The sequence below is a fragment of the Ranitomeya variabilis genome, chromosome 5 (assembly GCF_051348905.1).
Source record: "Ranitomeya variabilis isolate aRanVar5 chromosome 5, aRanVar5.hap1, whole genome shotgun sequence".
NCBI classification, from domain to species: domain Eukaryota; kingdom Metazoa; phylum Chordata; class Amphibia; order Anura; family Dendrobatidae; genus Ranitomeya; species Ranitomeya variabilis.
Genome location: NC_135236.1, coordinates 289652290 through 289670797, shown reverse-complemented (window position 1 = coordinate 289670797; position 18508 = coordinate 289652290). Strand labels below are relative to the sequence as shown.

General features: G+C 41.6%; 1 protein-coding gene across 1 annotated transcript in view; it reads left to right on the top strand.

The window, feature by feature from the left end:
* The window catches only part of EXOC4 (exocyst complex component 4), a 605068-nt gene that overhangs the window by 451071 nt on the left and 135489 nt on the right, over positions 1 to 18508 (top strand). The window contains exon 13 of the mRNA XM_077264444.1: positions 3208 to 3363. Within this exon, the coding sequence (XP_077120559.1) occupies positions 3208 to 3363 (156 nt within the window). The remainder of the gene's footprint in view (positions 1 to 3207; positions 3364 to 18508) is intronic.

Here is an 18508-nt window from a genome sequence, read left to right as displayed (position 1 = left end):
GCGCTTAGTAACCCGATGTTTACCCTGGTTACCAGTGAAGACATCGCCGAATAGGCGTCACACACGCCGACTCAGCGATGTCAGCGGGAGATCCAGCGACGAAATAAGGTGCTGGCCTTCTAGCTCCGACCAACGATGTCACAGCAGGATCCTGATCGCTGCTGCGTGTCAAACACAACGATATCGTTATCCAGGACGCTGCAACGTCACGGATCGCTAGCGATATCGTTGTTAAGTTGTTCAGTGTGAAGGTGCCTTAAGGGACACATTGCTGTAATCAGGGTTCCTGCCTCTATATTATACTGCTCTCAGATTAGGTGGCAAAAATCTGGTGACAGATTCCCTTTAATAATTGCAAATGACCCCTACACGGTCTTGGATTTTTGTTAACATGTTTTTCATGTGTTCCCTCTCGTTGTTGCCTTATAAGAACAAACACATATTTATTTCTTTGTTATTTTTCATTTCTTTGAAGTGGCTAAAAGTAGAGTTCCAACTGTTAGTACTAGACTGTATTTCTACATGTGGGAAGTGAATTATTAGTGAAATGAATATATCCTTATTATTAAAAATTATCCCTTTATTAATACTATTAAAAGAAAAATGAAATACACTTGGTAATTCCTATCCAACAGCTGCTTGTACATATATCTATGTGTTGACCAAATAATATCAAATGAATACATCCAATAGAAAACAGGACTGAAAACAAGGTCAGGCAGTGGGGTGTCCTAACATTTTCCCTCACTGATGCACCCTAACAATAAGCCCTGCCTGGTCAGGGAGGTTGGCCCCCTAGATAAAGCAAGTTATGGTGCTCTCATTGTCAGATAATAGGTAGTCCTGACTAATGTAAGTCCCCAATGCCAATGTATCTGAAAAAAGAGGATGGAGCATCAACAGTATGAAGCCAAATCGTGGTCCTGCCAATATATAGATGGGCTTATATGTAACCCCCAATATTTATAAGTGCATAAACAACTACACAATATATGTTGTGTGGAGAAAGTGTCTGTGCATCTAATAAAGTGCATATTGTGCTTAATCCAACTAATATATAGGTATACACCTGTATCCTCAAACCCATGTGGGGTGATAGAAAATAAGCAAAAGTGGACCCAGACCAGATGCAAATAGTTACATGTACTTCAATAAGAAGGACCCCATCTAGCTACCAAAGTGCCGTAACTCGACGCGTGAGCCCATTCATACTAGTTCATCAGGAGCAATTAGAAGGTAGTCAAAGTTGGAACTTACTATTGGATATTATTGGATAGCGATTACCAAGTTTTTATTTTTTCCTTTAATCATGTTGGGAGTTTGAGAAAAAAAGTCTGGAAAATAGTTTAAAAATAGTGGACACTTTTAGAGTATGTTCACACTGCATCTTTTTCTGGCTGTCAAATCTGTCCATTTTTCAAGTGGGAGACATTTCAAGAATTGTTTTTGTCCCTTGCGTTTTCTCTGCATTTTTAAGCATGCCCGTTTTTTCTGGTCATTTTTTGAAGCGCTTTGTCCATTTTTTTTTTTTTTGCCGGCCATTTTGATGTATTTAGGGTTTTGCGGGTGTCGTTTTATTGGCATTTTTTTTTTTAAAAAATTCCAATCCATTGACCAATGAATAAATGGCTTGCATTTTCAAGGCAAAATATACGAGTAAAATGCTCAGAAAAATGCTTGGCCATTTTCTATGCGTTTTTTTTTTTTTTGCCATCATTTTTGACTTGTATAGTATGTAGCATTTTCCTAGCTGGAATGGCATACAAGATGGACATAGCTTTTCTTTGAAACATCTTCTTTCTAAGGCTACAGCATTTAAAAGATGCTCAAAAGAATGAACATATGACCAGCAAAGAGTGTCTGAACATGCACCAAGTTTATAATAGAGTTTGAGCCATTCTAATAAATTTGCTGCACTTATAGACACCTCAATAAAAAATGTGTTTTAATTCCTCACTCTTTTTTTTATTTCTCAACTTGAATAGCTTTCCTTTATGCAATGGTTACATTCTAGATTGTGGTAAACCCATTTAATTAATAGCTGGATGAATTTATCCTTTTTGTTACTTAAGTATACATGAGTGTTTATCCTATATTTGTGCTATACATATTTTTCAGATGAGATATATGCCCTAGCAGTGCTTTATCATATCCCACAATATTTTACATAGTTTTTAGGCTGTGTGCACATTATGCGTTTTTGATGCGTTTTCTTTTCCTTGCGGAATTGCCCCAGAAATGTTATGGAATCCTTATGCCAGCAAAGTCCATGAGAATCCTGAAGTGCTGTGCACATGATCAGTATTTTTTCCTTTCAGGATTTGCTGTGCGTTAAATCTGCAGCATGTGAATTCTTTGTGCGTTTTTGTCTGCATTTTTGACCCATTGAATGCACAGGTAAAAAAACGCATGCAAAAGCGCACTAAAAATGCAGCTGAATTTTCCGCAGCGTTTTTGCTGCCAAGAGATGCAGAAACCTTGCAGAAGTTTTTGCAAGCAAATCAACGTGCGCACATAGTCTTACAGTCCCTATTGGGACTCCGCTTTAAGTTCCTATCACATTCACCAGAAGACATGTATCTACTATGTTGGGTTGGGATTAGAAGTGCAGGTAGAGAAAGTCATTAATTTAATGGGTTGTCTCGGTACAACATGCTGTTGACCTATACAAAGCTATTACATTGAGCTGCCAATGGAGCAAATCCAAGCTGATAAAAGGTGGATCTGGGTGTCAGATGCCCACTGATCTGAGACTAATGACCTGTCCTAGGGATAAGCTAACAATATGTTATGTCCAAAGAATTATTTACACCGATGAATGACATCACACTCATAGACTGGTCCTTTATCCTCTTGCAAAGACGAATGATGTTGTGTAAAGGGACAAATGTGTTGTTCCCCCATACATGGTCAGTCTGCTCAGAGCAAGATCTAACCAGGGAGGCAAGTCAAGAACTGCTTGTACAACAAGAAGAAAAAATTGTGGGACATTGGTCTATCAGAAGTGGAGGAAGGTTCCTAAAAGTGTCTGTTATGATGATCAAAGTATTTGATGATGTTAAGAGGTATTACTAATCATAAAGTGGGCATTCTTTTTTTTTATATATATTTTTTCAGTAATGGAAATCAATTTAAATTGCATCATAACTGCCTATGAAAAAGAAAATTACAGGTCAATGGTATTAAAATAATGTTTTTCTCTCCTAGGAGTATTGTGCAATCTGATGAGAAATTTGTGATCAGCGCGTCCTGGGCCAAGGATGATGACATTACACGACTTTTAAAGTCACTTCCCAACTGGCTGAACATGACTCAACCCAAGCTGCTGAGACCCAAAAGAGAAGACGAAGAAGATTTCATACGGTATACAGTTATTCCTCTTCTTACACGGTGCATTTCAATATTACTGCCTTACATATCGAGGGAGATTTCGCACTTCTGTGGTCCCTAATACAGTGTATACCAGATTCGTCAACAAGATGAATACTTGAGATAACCAGGAGTCTGCTCCCAATTTTGCTGAAATGTTCGTAAGCAGACTAGGACTGGCCAACAGGAGAACTGGTGAATCCCCTGGTGGGCCTTCGTGCATGAGGGGCCACCCTATATAAGCAGTACTTGGCACAATACAGTTGATTCACTGTGTTTACACGCCAAGTCAAGATAATTGTAAAACAAGCGTTTTTAACTATGCTCATTCACAATTATCTTGCAGTGTAAATGCCCCTTTAGTCACAGTTCATCTCTGTTGTCATACATCTGTGGGAACAATAGTGTAGTCTTCAATTCTACATATTATCAGATGATAGGATGTTGTACACCCATCTGAAAATCGAAGCTTTATTCTAATGTTGGGAATACATGTATTGAGTTCTATTTTTTATTTCATACATTCTTAGAAATTATGTTTATTTGCAATATTTTTCTCATAACATTATTTTAGTGATTTGGCAGTCTTTACAGTGGGTGCCAATTCTGGTAATAGAGTACAGTAACTATATGAACTGTTAGCTCCTAATAACTTCATACTTCATAATAACATTATTATGTTAATGTACAATGTATAGGAAAACACATTGGTGCTTATAACCCATCTGATCAATCCATTAACCTCTTTCTGACCTCGGATGGGATAGTACGTCCGAGGTCAGATCTCCTGCTTTGCTGCGGGCTCCGGCGGTGAGCCCGCATCAAAGCCGAGACATGTCAGCTGTTTTGTACAGCTGACATTTGCCCGCACTAGCGATGTGTGGAATCGCGATTCACCCGTCGCTATTAACTAGTTAAATGCCGCTGTCAAACGCTGACAGCAGCATTTAACTACCGCTTCCGGCCATCGGGCCGGAAATGAGCGCATCGCCGACCCCGTCACATGATTGGGGGTCAGCGATGCATCAGCATAACAACCAGAGGTCTCCTTGAGACCTCTATGGTTGCTGATGCCGGCTTGCTGTGAGCGCCACACTGTGGTCGGTGCTCATAGCAAGCCTGTAATTCAGCTACATAGGAGCAATCTGATGATCGCTCCTATGTAGCTGAGCCGATCCACTTGTGCCAGCTTCTAGTCTCCCATGGCTATTGAAGCATGGCAAAAGTAAAAAAAAATGTTAACAAAAATATTTAAAAAATATAAAAGTTTAAATCACCCCCCTTTCTCCCAATTCAAAATAAAACAATAAAAAAATCAAATATACACATATTTAGTATCGCCGTGTTCAAAATTGCCCGATCTATCAATAAAAAAAGGATTAACCTGATCGCTAAACGGCGTAGCGAGAAACAAAATTTGAAACGCCCGAATTACTTTTGTTTGGTCGCTGCGACTTTGCATTAAAAATGCAATAACGGGCGATCAAAAGAACGTATCATTAAAAACGCCAGCTCAGCACGCAAAAAATAAGCCCTCACCCGACCCCAGATCACGAAAAATGGAGACGCTACGGGTATCGGAAAATGGTGCAATTTTTTTTTTATGTTTTTTAGCAAAGGTTGTAATTTTTTTTCACCACTTAGATAAAAAAAAGAAAGTAGACATGTTTGGTGTCTATGAACTCGTAATGACCTGGAGAATGGCAGGTCAGTTTTAGCATTTAGTAAACCTAGCAAAAAAGCCAAACAAAAAACAAGTGCGGCATTGCCCTTTTTTTGCAATTTCACCGCACTTGGATTTTTTTCCCGTTTTCTAGTACATGACATGGTAAAACCAATTATGTCGTTCAAAAGTAAAACTCGTCCCGCAAAAAATAAGTCCTCACATGGCCATATTGACGGAAAAGTAAAAAGGTTATGGCTCTGGGAAGGAGGGGAGCGAAAAACGAACACCGGAAAATGGAATATCCCACGGTCATGAAGGGGTTAAGGAAAATATAGTGTTGTAAATCATTCTTGTATTCAGTCAACAAATCTGGACAGTAAAAAAAGAGAATTTGATTTCTCTGTAACTTGATTTTCCCTCCTACCCAATTTCCTTTGCATGTAAATAGAGCAAGTCTATCAATATGTATGACTAGGAAAACTGCGATGAAAAAGAATAAATTTCACGTAAAGAAAGTATGCACAAAAGCAAAGCACACAATAGTTCTCTATAGGATTGTTCCCTACATCAAGACTTATCACCATCCTATGAGATAGGTGAAAACATCTGTGGGACTTCTGGTGCCTTCATTGATCCCAAAAAATGGGATTCTAACAAATGTTCTGTCTCTTCATTTAGTATATTGTGCACTGAATGTATGAGGAGAGCACATTCCTGATTCTCCTGCTACCCCCAAATGCAGGCCTTCAACCCCACATTTATACACTGTGTGCAGAATTATTAGGCCAACTACCAATTAAGTAAATCAGGTGATGTGCATCTCTGTAATGAGGAGGGGTGTTGTCTAATGACATCAAAACCCTATGTAAGGTGTGCTTAATTATTAGGCAACTTCCTTTCCTTTGGCAAAATGGGTCAGAAGAGAGATTTGACGGGCTCTGAAAAGTCAAAAATTGTGATATGTCTTGCAGAGGGATGCAGCAGTCTTGAAATTGCCAGACTTTTAAAGCGTGATCACGAACAATCAAGCGTTTCATAGCAAATAGCCAACAGGGTCGCAAGAAGCGTGTTAGGCAAAAAAGGCGCAAAATAGCTGCCCATGAATTGAGGAAAATCAAGCGTGAAGCTGCCACGATGCCATTTGCCACCAGTTTTGCCATATTTCAGAGCTGCAACGTTACTGGAGCAACAAAAAGCACAAGGTCTGCGATACTCAGAGACATGGACAAGGTAAGGAAGGCTGAAAAACGACCACCTTTGAACAAGAAACATAAGATAAAACGTCAAATTTGGGCCAATAAGTATCTTAAGACTGACTTTTCAAAGGTTTTATGGACTGATGAAATGAGAGTGACTCTTGATGGGACAGAAGAATGGGCCAGAGGCTGGATCAGTAAAGGGCAGAGAGCTGCACTCCGACTCAGACGCCAGCAAGGTGGAGGTGGGGTACTGGTATGGGCTGGTATCATCAAAGATGAACTTGTGGGACCTTTTCGGGTTGAGGATGGAGTGAAGCTCAACTCCCAGACCTACTGCCAGTTTCTGGAAGACAACTTCTTCAAGCAGTGGTACAGGAAGAATTCGGTATCGTTCAAGAAAACATGATTTTCATGCAGGACAATGCTCCATCACATGCCTCCAACTACTCCAGAGAGTGGCTGGCCAGTAAAGGTCTCAAAGAAGAAAACAATGACATGGCCCCCTTGTTCACCTGATCTGAACCCCATAGAGAACCTGTGGTCCCTCATAAAACGTGAAATCTACAGGGAGGGAAAACAGTACACCTCTCGGAACAGTGTCTGGGAGGCTGTGGTGGCTGTTGCACGCAATGTTGATCATAAACAGATCAAGCAATTGACAATCTATGGGTGGAAGGCTGTTGAGTGTCATCATAAAGAAAGGTGGCTATATTGGTCACTAATTTTTTGGAGTTTGGTTTTTGCATGTCAGAAATGTTTGTTTCTAAATTTTGTGCAGTTATATTGGTTTACCTGGTGAAAATAAACAAGTGAGATGGGAATATGTTTGGTTTTTATTAAGTTGCCTAATAATTATGCACAGTAATAGTTACCTGCACAAACAGATATCCTCCTAAGGCCGGTTTCACACGTCAGTGATTCCGGTACGTGAGGTGTCAGTTTTCTCACGTACCGGAGATACTGACACACGTAGACACATTAAAATCAATGTGTCTCTGCACATGTCAGCGTGTTTTCGCAGACCATGTGTCCACGTGCAAAACACGGAGACATGTCAGTGTTCGTGGGAGCGCATGGATCACACGGACCCATTAAAGTCAATGGGTCTGTGTAAAACACGTACCGCACACGGATGCTGTCCGTGTGCGGTCCATGTGCCGTGCAGGAGACAGCGATACAGTAAGTGCTGTCCCCCCAGCGTGGTGCTGAAGCCGCCATTCATTTCTTCTCTCCAGCAGCGTTCGCTGGAGAGAAGAAATGAAAAATCTTTTCTTTTTTTTTTTTTGGTGTTTAAAATAAAGATCCCTGTCCCCGACCCCCTCCCACCCCCTGTGCGCCCGCCCGCTGAAAAAAATACTCACCCGGCTCCCTCGAAGTGTCCTCTCCGCGCCGCAGCTTCTCCTGTATGAGCGGTCACGTGGTGCCGCCCATTACAGTCATGAATATGCGGCTCCACCCCTATGGGAGGTGGAGCCGCATATTCATGACTGTAATGGGCGGCACCATGTGACCGCTCATACAGGAGAAGCTGCGGCGCGGAGAGGACACTTCGAGGGAGCCGGGTGAGTATTTTTTTCAGCGGGCGGGCACACAGGGGGTGGGAGGGGGGTGGGGACAGGGATCTTTATTTTAAATACCAAAAAAAAAAAAAATTGATTTTTCATTTCTTCTCTCCATCGAACGCTGCTGGAAAGAAGAAATGAATGGCGGCTTCAGCACCAGATGCAGGGGACAGCTCTTATCTCTAGTGCTGTCTCCTGCACGGTCCGTGTGGTACCCAGTCGGCACACGGGCGGCACAGGGCTGCCGCACGTGTGCCACACTGATGTGCCACGTGAGCTCACGAACACACGGACACGGATAACTCTGGTACCGGAATTATCTGGACGTGTGGGACAGGCCTAAGATAGCCAAATCTAAAAAAAAAAACAATCCAACTTCCAAAAATATTAAGCTTTGATATTTATGAGTCTCTTGGGTTGATTGAGAACATAGTTGTTGATCAATAATTTAAATAATCCTCTAAAATACAACTTGCCTAATAATTCTGCACACGGTGTATAGAAGCAATAAGTGAATGCAACAAGTGGATGACAGCATGCAATATTGGCACGTGGTCAAGATAAAATCGATTCATCCATTCATAACGTATATTTCATTTTATCAATAGGAGACATGTGGTAGCTTCTCTCATCTTTCCTACTAGTAGGTTGGGGGAGTGATTAGCACAGCACTAGGGGCAGATTGGTGTCTATAACTTGTCCTAACACTTTCTTATAATTTTGTTATCCCTTTATTCTATTCCTCTGATAAATCTACTTTGTGAGGAAACGCCTGGGAAGGATAGAGGGAAGGTCTTGGTATAACTAGGGTTAGACATCATTACCTAAGGGTAACAGATGGTTCAGGGTCATTTTTCAGAAAGCGTTAGGTGGCCCCCACCACTTAATTTTTCTAAGGGCACAACAGGATCAGCTGTATGCATATTGAGTCCATTTTGAGAAAAACGCAACACAAATGTTCATTGTGTTTGTGGTAGAAAACCACTGTACATATCATGTGCTTTTAAAAATGTGTTTGTGGTTGGTGTTCACTGTTTTAGTTAATTATATTTGCAATAAAAGTAATTTTTTATGCCCGTTTTAAATTAATTTTACAAATAAGGATTGGACAGTGCGGACAGGAGAGGATTGGGCAGTGCGGAGGACAGGAGAAGATTGGGCAGTGCGGACTGGAGAGGATTGGGCAGTGCGGACAGGAGACGATTGGGCAGTGCGGACAGGAGAGGATTTGGCAGTGCGGACAGGAGAGGATTGGGCAGTGCGGACAGGAGAGGATTGGGCAGTGCGGACAGGAGAGGATGGGCAGTGCGGATAGGAGAGGATTGGGCAGTGCGGACAGGAGAGGATTGGGCAGAGGGGACAGGAGATGATTGGGCAGTGCGGACAGGAGATGATGGGCAGTGCGGACAGGAGAGGATTGGACAGTAAGGACAGGAGAGGATTGGGCAGTGCAGACAGGGGAGGATTGGGCAGTGCAGGGGACAGGAGAGGATTGGGCAGTGCGGGCAGGAGAGGATTGGGCAGTGCAGGGGACAGGAGAGGATTGGGAAGTGCGGACAGGAGAGGATTGGGCAGTGCAGGGGACAGGAGAGGATTGGGCAGTGCAGAGGACAGGAGAGGATTGGGCAGTGCAGAGGACAGGAGAGGATTGGGCAGTGCAGAGGACAGGAGGACTGGGTAGTTTGAATTCAGGCATCTGATCCTCTTTTTCCCTCTAGAGACAAGCCACTGCCAGAAGACTGATAGCTGTAGGTCATACAAGCAACAGCCGACAGCTATCTAGGGCATATTGGAAGCTTTGAACAATTTAACACTCAGCAAAAATGGTAAACAGGATGTTAAAATTCAAAAACTATTGGCATATCTGCACAGAATCTTTGTGCAGAGTTTTTAGAGCAGAAACTCATAATTTTGAGGAGTTTGGAGATTTGGGGGACAATTTGGATAGTTTCTGTTCAGTTTTTATTGTGGAAACTCCCCAAAAAACTGGATGTGCATAAAGCCTTGGAGTATAAGGAGAGGATTTATAGCTAGACTGTATCCTTACTAGCCTTGTATAAAGATGTGTTTTTGTAAAAGGCGTAGATGGCTTTCCTGGAGTGTGATTTACGGTACCCTATGAATACAAGTTCTGCGGTACTATCATTTATCCTTTATGACTGATGCTCATCTATATATATTTACAGTGAAGTTCCATTTCCACCTTAGTGAATATTCCATTCCCTCTTGCCATTGCGAATAGAGTTCTTTGTTGACAGACCTGACATCTTTCCTGACAAACTTGTGTCCATATCCATACAGTCAATACTGAGAAACTATGTGAGTTTTCACATCAGTACACAGTGCATGCTCCATATTTTGGGCAACAGTTCCCGATGGCCACAATGCCTATTTCTGCAGTGTTTTCAGTGTCCTCCACCTTCAGAATTTAATCCGGGCTCAGCTTGGCAAGAAAGGATCCATATAAATTGGATTAGACTTCATGTTTCTTTTTGTAGTATGGTTCACTGAGGATGAGAGGAAATGTCACAATTACTATCCCTCCATTTTAAAGGACGACATGTGGTGGAGTAGTCTGTTGTACCAGCGAACTGAATACTTCACCTGTTGTTTTGGCAACACATCATCACAAATCATTTTCCACCCCGTCTAGTTATTTAGAAGTGTGATTAAATAGACAGTGTCGCTTTTATGTAGTAAATGAACAATTGCGGTGAAGGTCTCCACCTGTCTGTACCCTTATGTAGTTTGTGTATCTGACGAGTCTTACTACCTTGCAGCTTCGTAATTAGTCACTATGAATTTATATAGTATTTCCATTTTTTTATTACTTTTTAGTTTAAGAATAATGTACATAATAACATAAATGCATTCCTGATTGGTAAACGACATATATTGTTTTCTCCGCTTTCTCCTGCTCGGGCACGATCTCTTGAAAAGGCAGAAAATTCTGCTCTTTACTGACTCTTTTGTAATTTTGCTTTTCCGGCTATACAAATCATATTTGATGTGCAAGCTATTTGTGTTGAGCAGTTTATTAATCTGTTGTGATTAATATTGCTTGCCTGTTGTTGCATAATCATATGCTGATTGCTAATTTTACTGTTTTTGATTGATGATGGCAACATACATATTTAGGGATTATCATCCTGTTTCTTGTTGGGTTTTTTCCCCTCAAATCCAGGTCAAAACAAAATTTACTGCGGCAATGTTTGCTTGATTGCAGAGCTGTAGGTTGTTGTAAATTGTGGTGTAAACAGAGAATAGTCCTCTGCTTTAATCTCTTGTGGTAATCACCCTGGATTACAACACTTCACAATCAAGCTTTTACAAAAGTTGCAATCAAGCAACAATGCCACCGGCGAAACAATTCACCTTCTCTACAGAACTAAATCTAATTGTTCTTCTGGTCTTGAATATTTCGTAATATCGTTTTGGGACCTAACATGAAGTCTTGCAATGATAAATATGATCCTATAAATTTAAAGGGAACCTGTCACCCCCAAGATCGAAGGTGTAATGCTGTAGATAAGCCCCCGATGTATCCTGAAAGATGAGAAAAAGAGGTTAGATTATACTCAACCAGGGGAGGTCCTGCTGCGTTCCGGTCCGATGGGTGTCGCGGTCGGTCCGGGGCCTCCCATCTTCTTACGATGACGTCATCTTCTTGTCTTCATGCTGCGGCTCCGGCACAGGCGTACTTTGTCTGCCCTGTTGAGGGCAGAGCAAAGTACTGCAATGCGAAGGCGGCGGGAAAGGTCAGAGAAGCCAATTACACTGTTATTATTGGGAAAGGAGGGAACATTTATATTTTAGGATTTGTGCTATAACGCATGGCGAAAATCCAGTCTTCCATGCATTTCTTAATCTAGAGCCTTGTACACTTTTCAGATTAGGTGTGAGTAACCTATATGAACAAAAAGGAAATGCATATAGGCCTTGCATCCGGGTAGTACAACATATTAGGGAAAGAAAAATAACAGATGTTGGGTAGAATACTCCCCTAAGAAGTTTGGGCTCAATAGACACTCGTAGTGATGAGCGAACATGCTCGGATAAGGTGTTATCTGGGCTTTCTCTGGTGCTAACCGGGCGTCTTTGGTGTGGTAAAAAAATATGTTGGAGTCCCTGCGGCTGCATGTTCGACAGCCGCAACAAATGCAGGGATTACCTAACAAACCGCCAATCTCCACTTGTGTTGTGGCTGGCAAACAGTCGTGAGACATGCAGCTGCTGGAACGCAAACATATTTTCCTAGCACGCTGAAGACACTCGGTTAGTACACAAGCATGCTCGGATAACACCTTGTCTAAGCACGTTCACTCATCACTAGACACTTCACTATTGCATCGCATGTAGGCAAGTGTAGTCGGTGGTTGCCGCCAGAATCCATGTCCCTTTCTGCTCGAGTGTCAATTTCACTGGAAGATCTGTCAAGTAGTATTAAAATGGTATAGGATGTAGGATACTTCAAGGAAAGCATAGTACGCTGTAGTCCATTTGGATCAAATCCTTGTGAAGTTTATTTAAAGCACCATTCCAGCGGGGGAGGTTTTTTTTTATTACACCGCTGGAATTGTGCTTTAAATGTAATTCCCCTGCCCCTGTCTCATACTCCCCTACTGCTGCCTTCATCCTTTTCCTGCGTTACTCCCGTCTGTCTCTGGCGAAAAGTGACCTGCCGGAAGCTCTAGTGTTTCATGGAGGTCACTTTTCAATACATCTCTGAGAGCCTCGTTCTGACACTCATAGTTACATTGACAGTCAGAAGTTACTGAGGCAAGATGTCGCCACAGGACTGGAGGGTCATTGGTAAAAGGTGAAGCCGCCGTAAGGTGAGTATAAAAACTGGGCAAGTGACTTACATTTGAAGCGCCCCTCCAGCACTGTAAAAAAACAAAACTGCTTGAGTGGTGCTTTAAAAATTCCATTAAAAAAACGTGTTTTGGGGCTCTAGGGACCCTTTTTCAAATTCAAAGCTAAGTTCACATGAACATAAAAAAAAATCACCAGATTTTCATTCAGAAAAAAACAAACGATTCTGTTTCTGCATGGTCGTCTGGATAAGATCCATATGCAATTCGTATGGCATCCGTTTTTATACATCTGCAGTTATTAAAATTTACAAGACCAAATTCAGGCTCCTGTGTTAATTAAAATTGGCTACTGTTTGGTTTATCTGGACAGGGTTTTTTGGGCACACGTAGACTTGAATAGACGAGTCTCATCTGAAATACATAGAAAAAAAATGGAGTCTCTAGCGTTATCCATAGGAAGGTTAAAGCCACTTGATTTATTTCAGGATATTTGAGGCAAAAACAAAAGACAGTCTTGGAGGAAGCTATTTTTTTTTTCTTTAGCAAGATGGCACCGCCTGCGCAGTAGCATCTATCTGATCGTGTTTTGTTTTTTCTGAATTTATTTATAGCATCAAATAAAATATATGCCCATTTCACATGCGATCGTGCTGCAGCACAGGTGTTGCAACCGACGCATGCCTGCAGAAGGTTTTTTTTTTCCAAGATATACGGTATATAATATTCAATATGTAAACTAGGAGTCAGGTCAGTGAGGGATCAGTGACCTGTCAGAAGCCATACATATGAATATGGAAGCAGAACACCAAATAAACCCCCCCCCCCCCCACGGGCCGCCCCAGAGCGTGAGCATATCAAAAACTGAAAATAAAGATTAAACAACAACCACAAGACTGATTTCATCAACCCAGGTATCATTGTAATCAGTATAATTTTGCCCACCTGACACTGTCTGTAGGTTACTGTGCACAATCCTGTTGACAGCAGGTTCCCTTTAATGAGATTTTTAAATCAACGTCACAGCAATTTGAGCTAAATGGAGTCCGGCTTGTTACATCTTCCTTGACATATCCAACATCTTAAACACTCTCCTATACCAACACCACGTCAGTTGTTCATGTTTTAACATCCAAGCAAAATAATATTGGGCCTGATGTGGCGTAGACGTAAATCTGTGTCCTGTCCATCTTTGCCTCTGCCCATAGAAGGAATAGTAATCCTGTTTTGCTCCTCTGGGTTTGGCACCATGATAAGCACATGTGTTTTCAGATTAGGATGCTGTAGCTGCAGGAGATGTCACAAACTTGCTTTTTCAGTTGTGCGCAGATTTTTAAAAAGTGCCAGACTGGGGATTAGAGTACCAGAATGTAGTTAACGTGCAGCTTTGCCTGCTTCATGGTCAGTATCTAAATATGATGGCATTCTACCTAAGGCAAGAGATAACGCAGAGCTGAATAAACTTGGCGTGTCCTCGATTCTCAATGACAAGTGATACATTATTCAACGCTGGTAGAACCATGAGCCTACCATTTATGTATTCACCTTCAGAACTTAATCTGTCTCCTAAAATGTGCACAAATGATATTATTGTTTCAAAATAATGTTCACTGCTTCTTTCAAATACCGTATAGAAGACTACGGGCTTGTTCAGACTAGCATGTTTTTCATCCATTTGTTTGATGAACTGTGAACCAAAGGCACATGGGCCAACTGTAGCCAAAATGTTAGTGCACATGGGCATATTTGTACGTGGACCATGGATCACAGTATGTCCTACTCTTGTTCATTTGTACTATATCAGAGGTGGACATGCCATTGGTGCAGCCTCACAGGGGCCCATGAGTTAAGAAGAGCCACTGCCACCTCTAAGTCAGGTGGAATTGTGCATTATGATGAGCTATTGGACTGTAAAGGACCCATATATTGTTCTTGCACAGGGACCCTCTTCTGTCTGTCTGTTCCTGTACTGTATCTAATAAAAAGCAGTTCCCGCACCTATAAGAATGGATGCACAGCACTGTATATGCAGTCTGTCACATCCTCATTTTGTGGATTTGACCAACTATTTTTTTATATACAGTGCCTTGCGAAAGTATTCGGCCCCCTGGAACTTTTCAACCTTTTCCCACATAACATGCTTCAAACATAAAGATACCAAATGTACATTTTTGGTGAAGAATCAACCACAAGTGGAACACAATTGTGAAGTTGAACGAAATTTATTGGTTATATAACTAAAAAGTGGGACGTGCAATTTCATTCGGCCCCTTTAACTTAGTACTTTGTTGCGCCACCTTTTGCTGCGATTACAGATGCAAGTAGCTTGGGGTATGTCTCTATCAGTTTTGTACATCGAGAGACTGAAATTCTTGCCCATTCTTCCTTGGCAAACAGCTCGCGCTCAGTGAGGTTTGATGGAGATCGTTTGTGCACAGCAGTTTTCAGCTCTTTCCACAGATTCTCAATTGGATTGAGGTCTGGACTTTGACTTGGCCTTTCTAACACCTGGATACATTTATTTGTGAAACATTCCACTGTAGATTTTGCTTTATGTTTGGGGTCATTGTCTTGGAAGACAAATCTCCGTTCCAGTCTCAGGTCTTTTGCAGACTCCAACAGGTTTTCTTCAAGAATGGTACTGTATTTGGCTCCATCCATATTCCCATCAATTTTAACCATCTTTCCTGTCCCTGCTGAAGAAAAGCAGGCCCAAACCATGATGCTGCCACCACCATGTTTGACAGTGGGGATGGTGTGTTCAGGGTGATGAGCTGTGTTGCCTTTACACCAAACATATTGTTTGGCATTGTTGCCAAAAAGTTCGATTTTGGTTTCATCTGACCAGAGCCCCTTCTTCCACATGTTTGGTGTGTCTCCCAGGTGGCTTGTTGCAAACTTTAAACAACACTTTTTATGGATATGTTTGAGAAATGGCTTTCTTCTTGAGACTCTTCCATAAAGGCCAGATTTGTGCAGTGTACGACTGATTGTTGTCCTATGCACAGACTGTCTCACCTCAGCTGTAAATCTCTGCAGTTCATCCAAAGTGATCATGGGCCTCTTGGCTGCATCTCTGATCAGTCTTCTCCTTGTTTGAGATGAAAGTTTAGAGGGACGGCCGGGTCTTGGTAGATTTGCAGTGGTATGGTGCTCCTTCCATTTCAATATGCACAGTGCTCCTTGGGATGTTTAAAGTTTTGGAAATTATTTTGTATCCAAATCCGGCTTTAAACTTCTCCACAACAGTATCACGGACCTGCCTGTTGTGATCCTTGGTCTTCATGATGCTCTCTGTGCTTCAAACAGAACCCTGAGACTATCACAGAGCAGGTGCATTTATATGGAGACTTAATTACACACAGGTGGATTATACTTATCATCATTAGGCATTTAGGACAACATTGGATCATTCAGAGATCCACAATGAACTTCTGGAGTGAGTTTGCTGCACTGAAAGTAAAGGGGGCCGAATAATATGGCACGCCCCACTTTTCAGTGTTTGAACTTCCATAAAAATTTAAAATAACCAATAAATTTCATTCAACTTCACTATTGTGTTCCACTTGTTGTTGATTCTTCACCAAAAATTTTCATTTGGTATCTTTATGTTTGAAGCATGATATGTGGGAAAAGGTTGAAAAGTTCCAGGGGGCCGAATACTTTCGCAAGGCACTGTAGCTGTCAGAACCTGGACGAAGAGAAACGTGATATCTGCATTTTTAACTCTGGCTTCAACAGGACCCATTTTACTTGGTCACATTTACCCCATTATTGCCTATCTCTCAACTGTATAGCCAAAGTGTGTACCTTATGTATGTTTCTGCCTGAGTCCTGATTCATTTAGTCATTTTTTTACTAGATAACAAGACTATATCCATTTTGAGGATACTTACTTTTCCGTTGGTTGTCAGATGCTTCCTTTTTTCACTGCACACTATTTTTTTCAATCATTTGATACACACTTATATCCCAATGATGCAGATGTAAGGAAAACCCATCCTTACAGACATTTAACTCTTACTTTTATTCAATTCTTCTGGGCTCCAGTGCAAAATCTTTATCGTTATCCCCACCTCCTAAGTGCCCTTTGTTATACGCATGTCGTCTTATGTGATTGCGGGGCACACCTGGGTGTGACTGCTATTTTTGCACCCCTGTGGCTACTTCCCTGGCAGAGCCCGAAACTTGGGCATTAGCCACACTTAACTGATCACTCCAGCATTCAAGAGTTTTGTGCCTGGGGTCTCATTCAGCTTGTAGGATGCATGAGTCAACAGCCATCACCCAGGCAAGGTAAGCAGTCACGGTTTCAGCATATTAAGCACATTCTGCTCACCAGGGCAAAGAAAGAAATAATGGACGGATTCTCCTTGTATAATTAGTTTTTAAAGCCCTAAGGACTGTTTGGCACTTGGTGTCCTTCAAGTCATATAAAGGTTACCTCTCATTTCATTAACAGAACAGAAATTTCAGCCCTAGAAGTACATTTATTATTAGCAGACTTGACTTTGATGTGCGACAACAGAAGACGACGAGACGTAGGAGGCATAACAAATCATTACAGCTGTCCCCTGCTCCGCCATAGTCAAAAGGCATATTCAGACAGTGGCAGTGTTATCAGTAACCGATGGCAAAGTCGCTGTTATCTCTGGTAACGTATGTTGTGCGGATTAACACACCTACACTTAAATCTCACCTAGAATGGGAATGTAAATGTAGGAGCAAATATTAGCAGAGGCAAATTTGTCCATAGAGTTTATTCTATAGGATGAGCCGCCGTTAACTGCTTAATCAGTACAGTCCAAACATCCAGAATAATTGGCAGCACTAAATAAATTGCTCCGACACGGACGCCTGGAATAGTTTTTGAACCTTTAAAGGAACTGAACATAGCTTTTTTTCGCTTCCTTTTTTTATACAGGGAGAATGTTTTTGGTTTTTTTGTTTTATATAGATAATTGATCGCTAAAACCAAAAGCTGTGTTTGAGTTGGTTATCAGCAAAGTGGGGCCACAGCTATGGCCCTGGTTATGTCATTGATCTAGGTGCAAGTCTTACTGAGCAAGGTGCTGAAAAAGAGGGCTTCAGTGTTTGAGTCACGCTTTAGATTCCAGTGGTACCTTTGTCAAATGAGAATTATAACGTACAGGGTAGATCATGGGACCATGTTAAAAACATTTCCCCATCTTTAGTGATAATTGGAGGGTTGTGCCTTTTTGGTAACCACTCCTAGCAGGGCTATGGAGTCGGAGCCCATTTAAGTGGAGTCAGTGTCATGGAAATTGAGGAGTCGGAGATTTGGCTTACCGACTCCACAGCCCTGGCAGCCTGAGTCGTGTAGTCTGAGTCGCAGCCCATTTTGATGGAGTCAGTGTGATGGAAATTGAGGAGACGGAGTCGAAGTCGGAGGTTTGGCTTACTGACTCCACAGCCCTGACTGCTAGACTGTGAAATTATTTGACTCAAAACATGTAATGAATGAAATATAGTGTTTTTTTTCATATTTTGTCAAATGCTTTTCTGTGTTATCATTTGGAACTGCTTTTTTTTATCGCAATAGCTACAACATTATAGTGGTAGCTTTTTGGTCCACATAGACTATTTGTGAAATGCCAAAGTACACCGGATGCAAGCTCAATGACATTGCTTTGAGATCTGATCCAACATAAGTTAATACGTTTAGGACATGTAATTACCGTACATATGATAAAAATAAAATTTGGCAACAGTCTGTGATTAGTGGCCACAAAATAGAGCAATAACCAGCTGGTAAAGGATAAGTATAAGCGAAGATAGCGCTCACCTGAAGGTGTTGTGTGCGGGAGCAACACCTATATAATCGTGGGAAGCCAATGCTGCTGCCCCGTAGCTGGAGCAAAGGGTTCTCCCAGATGT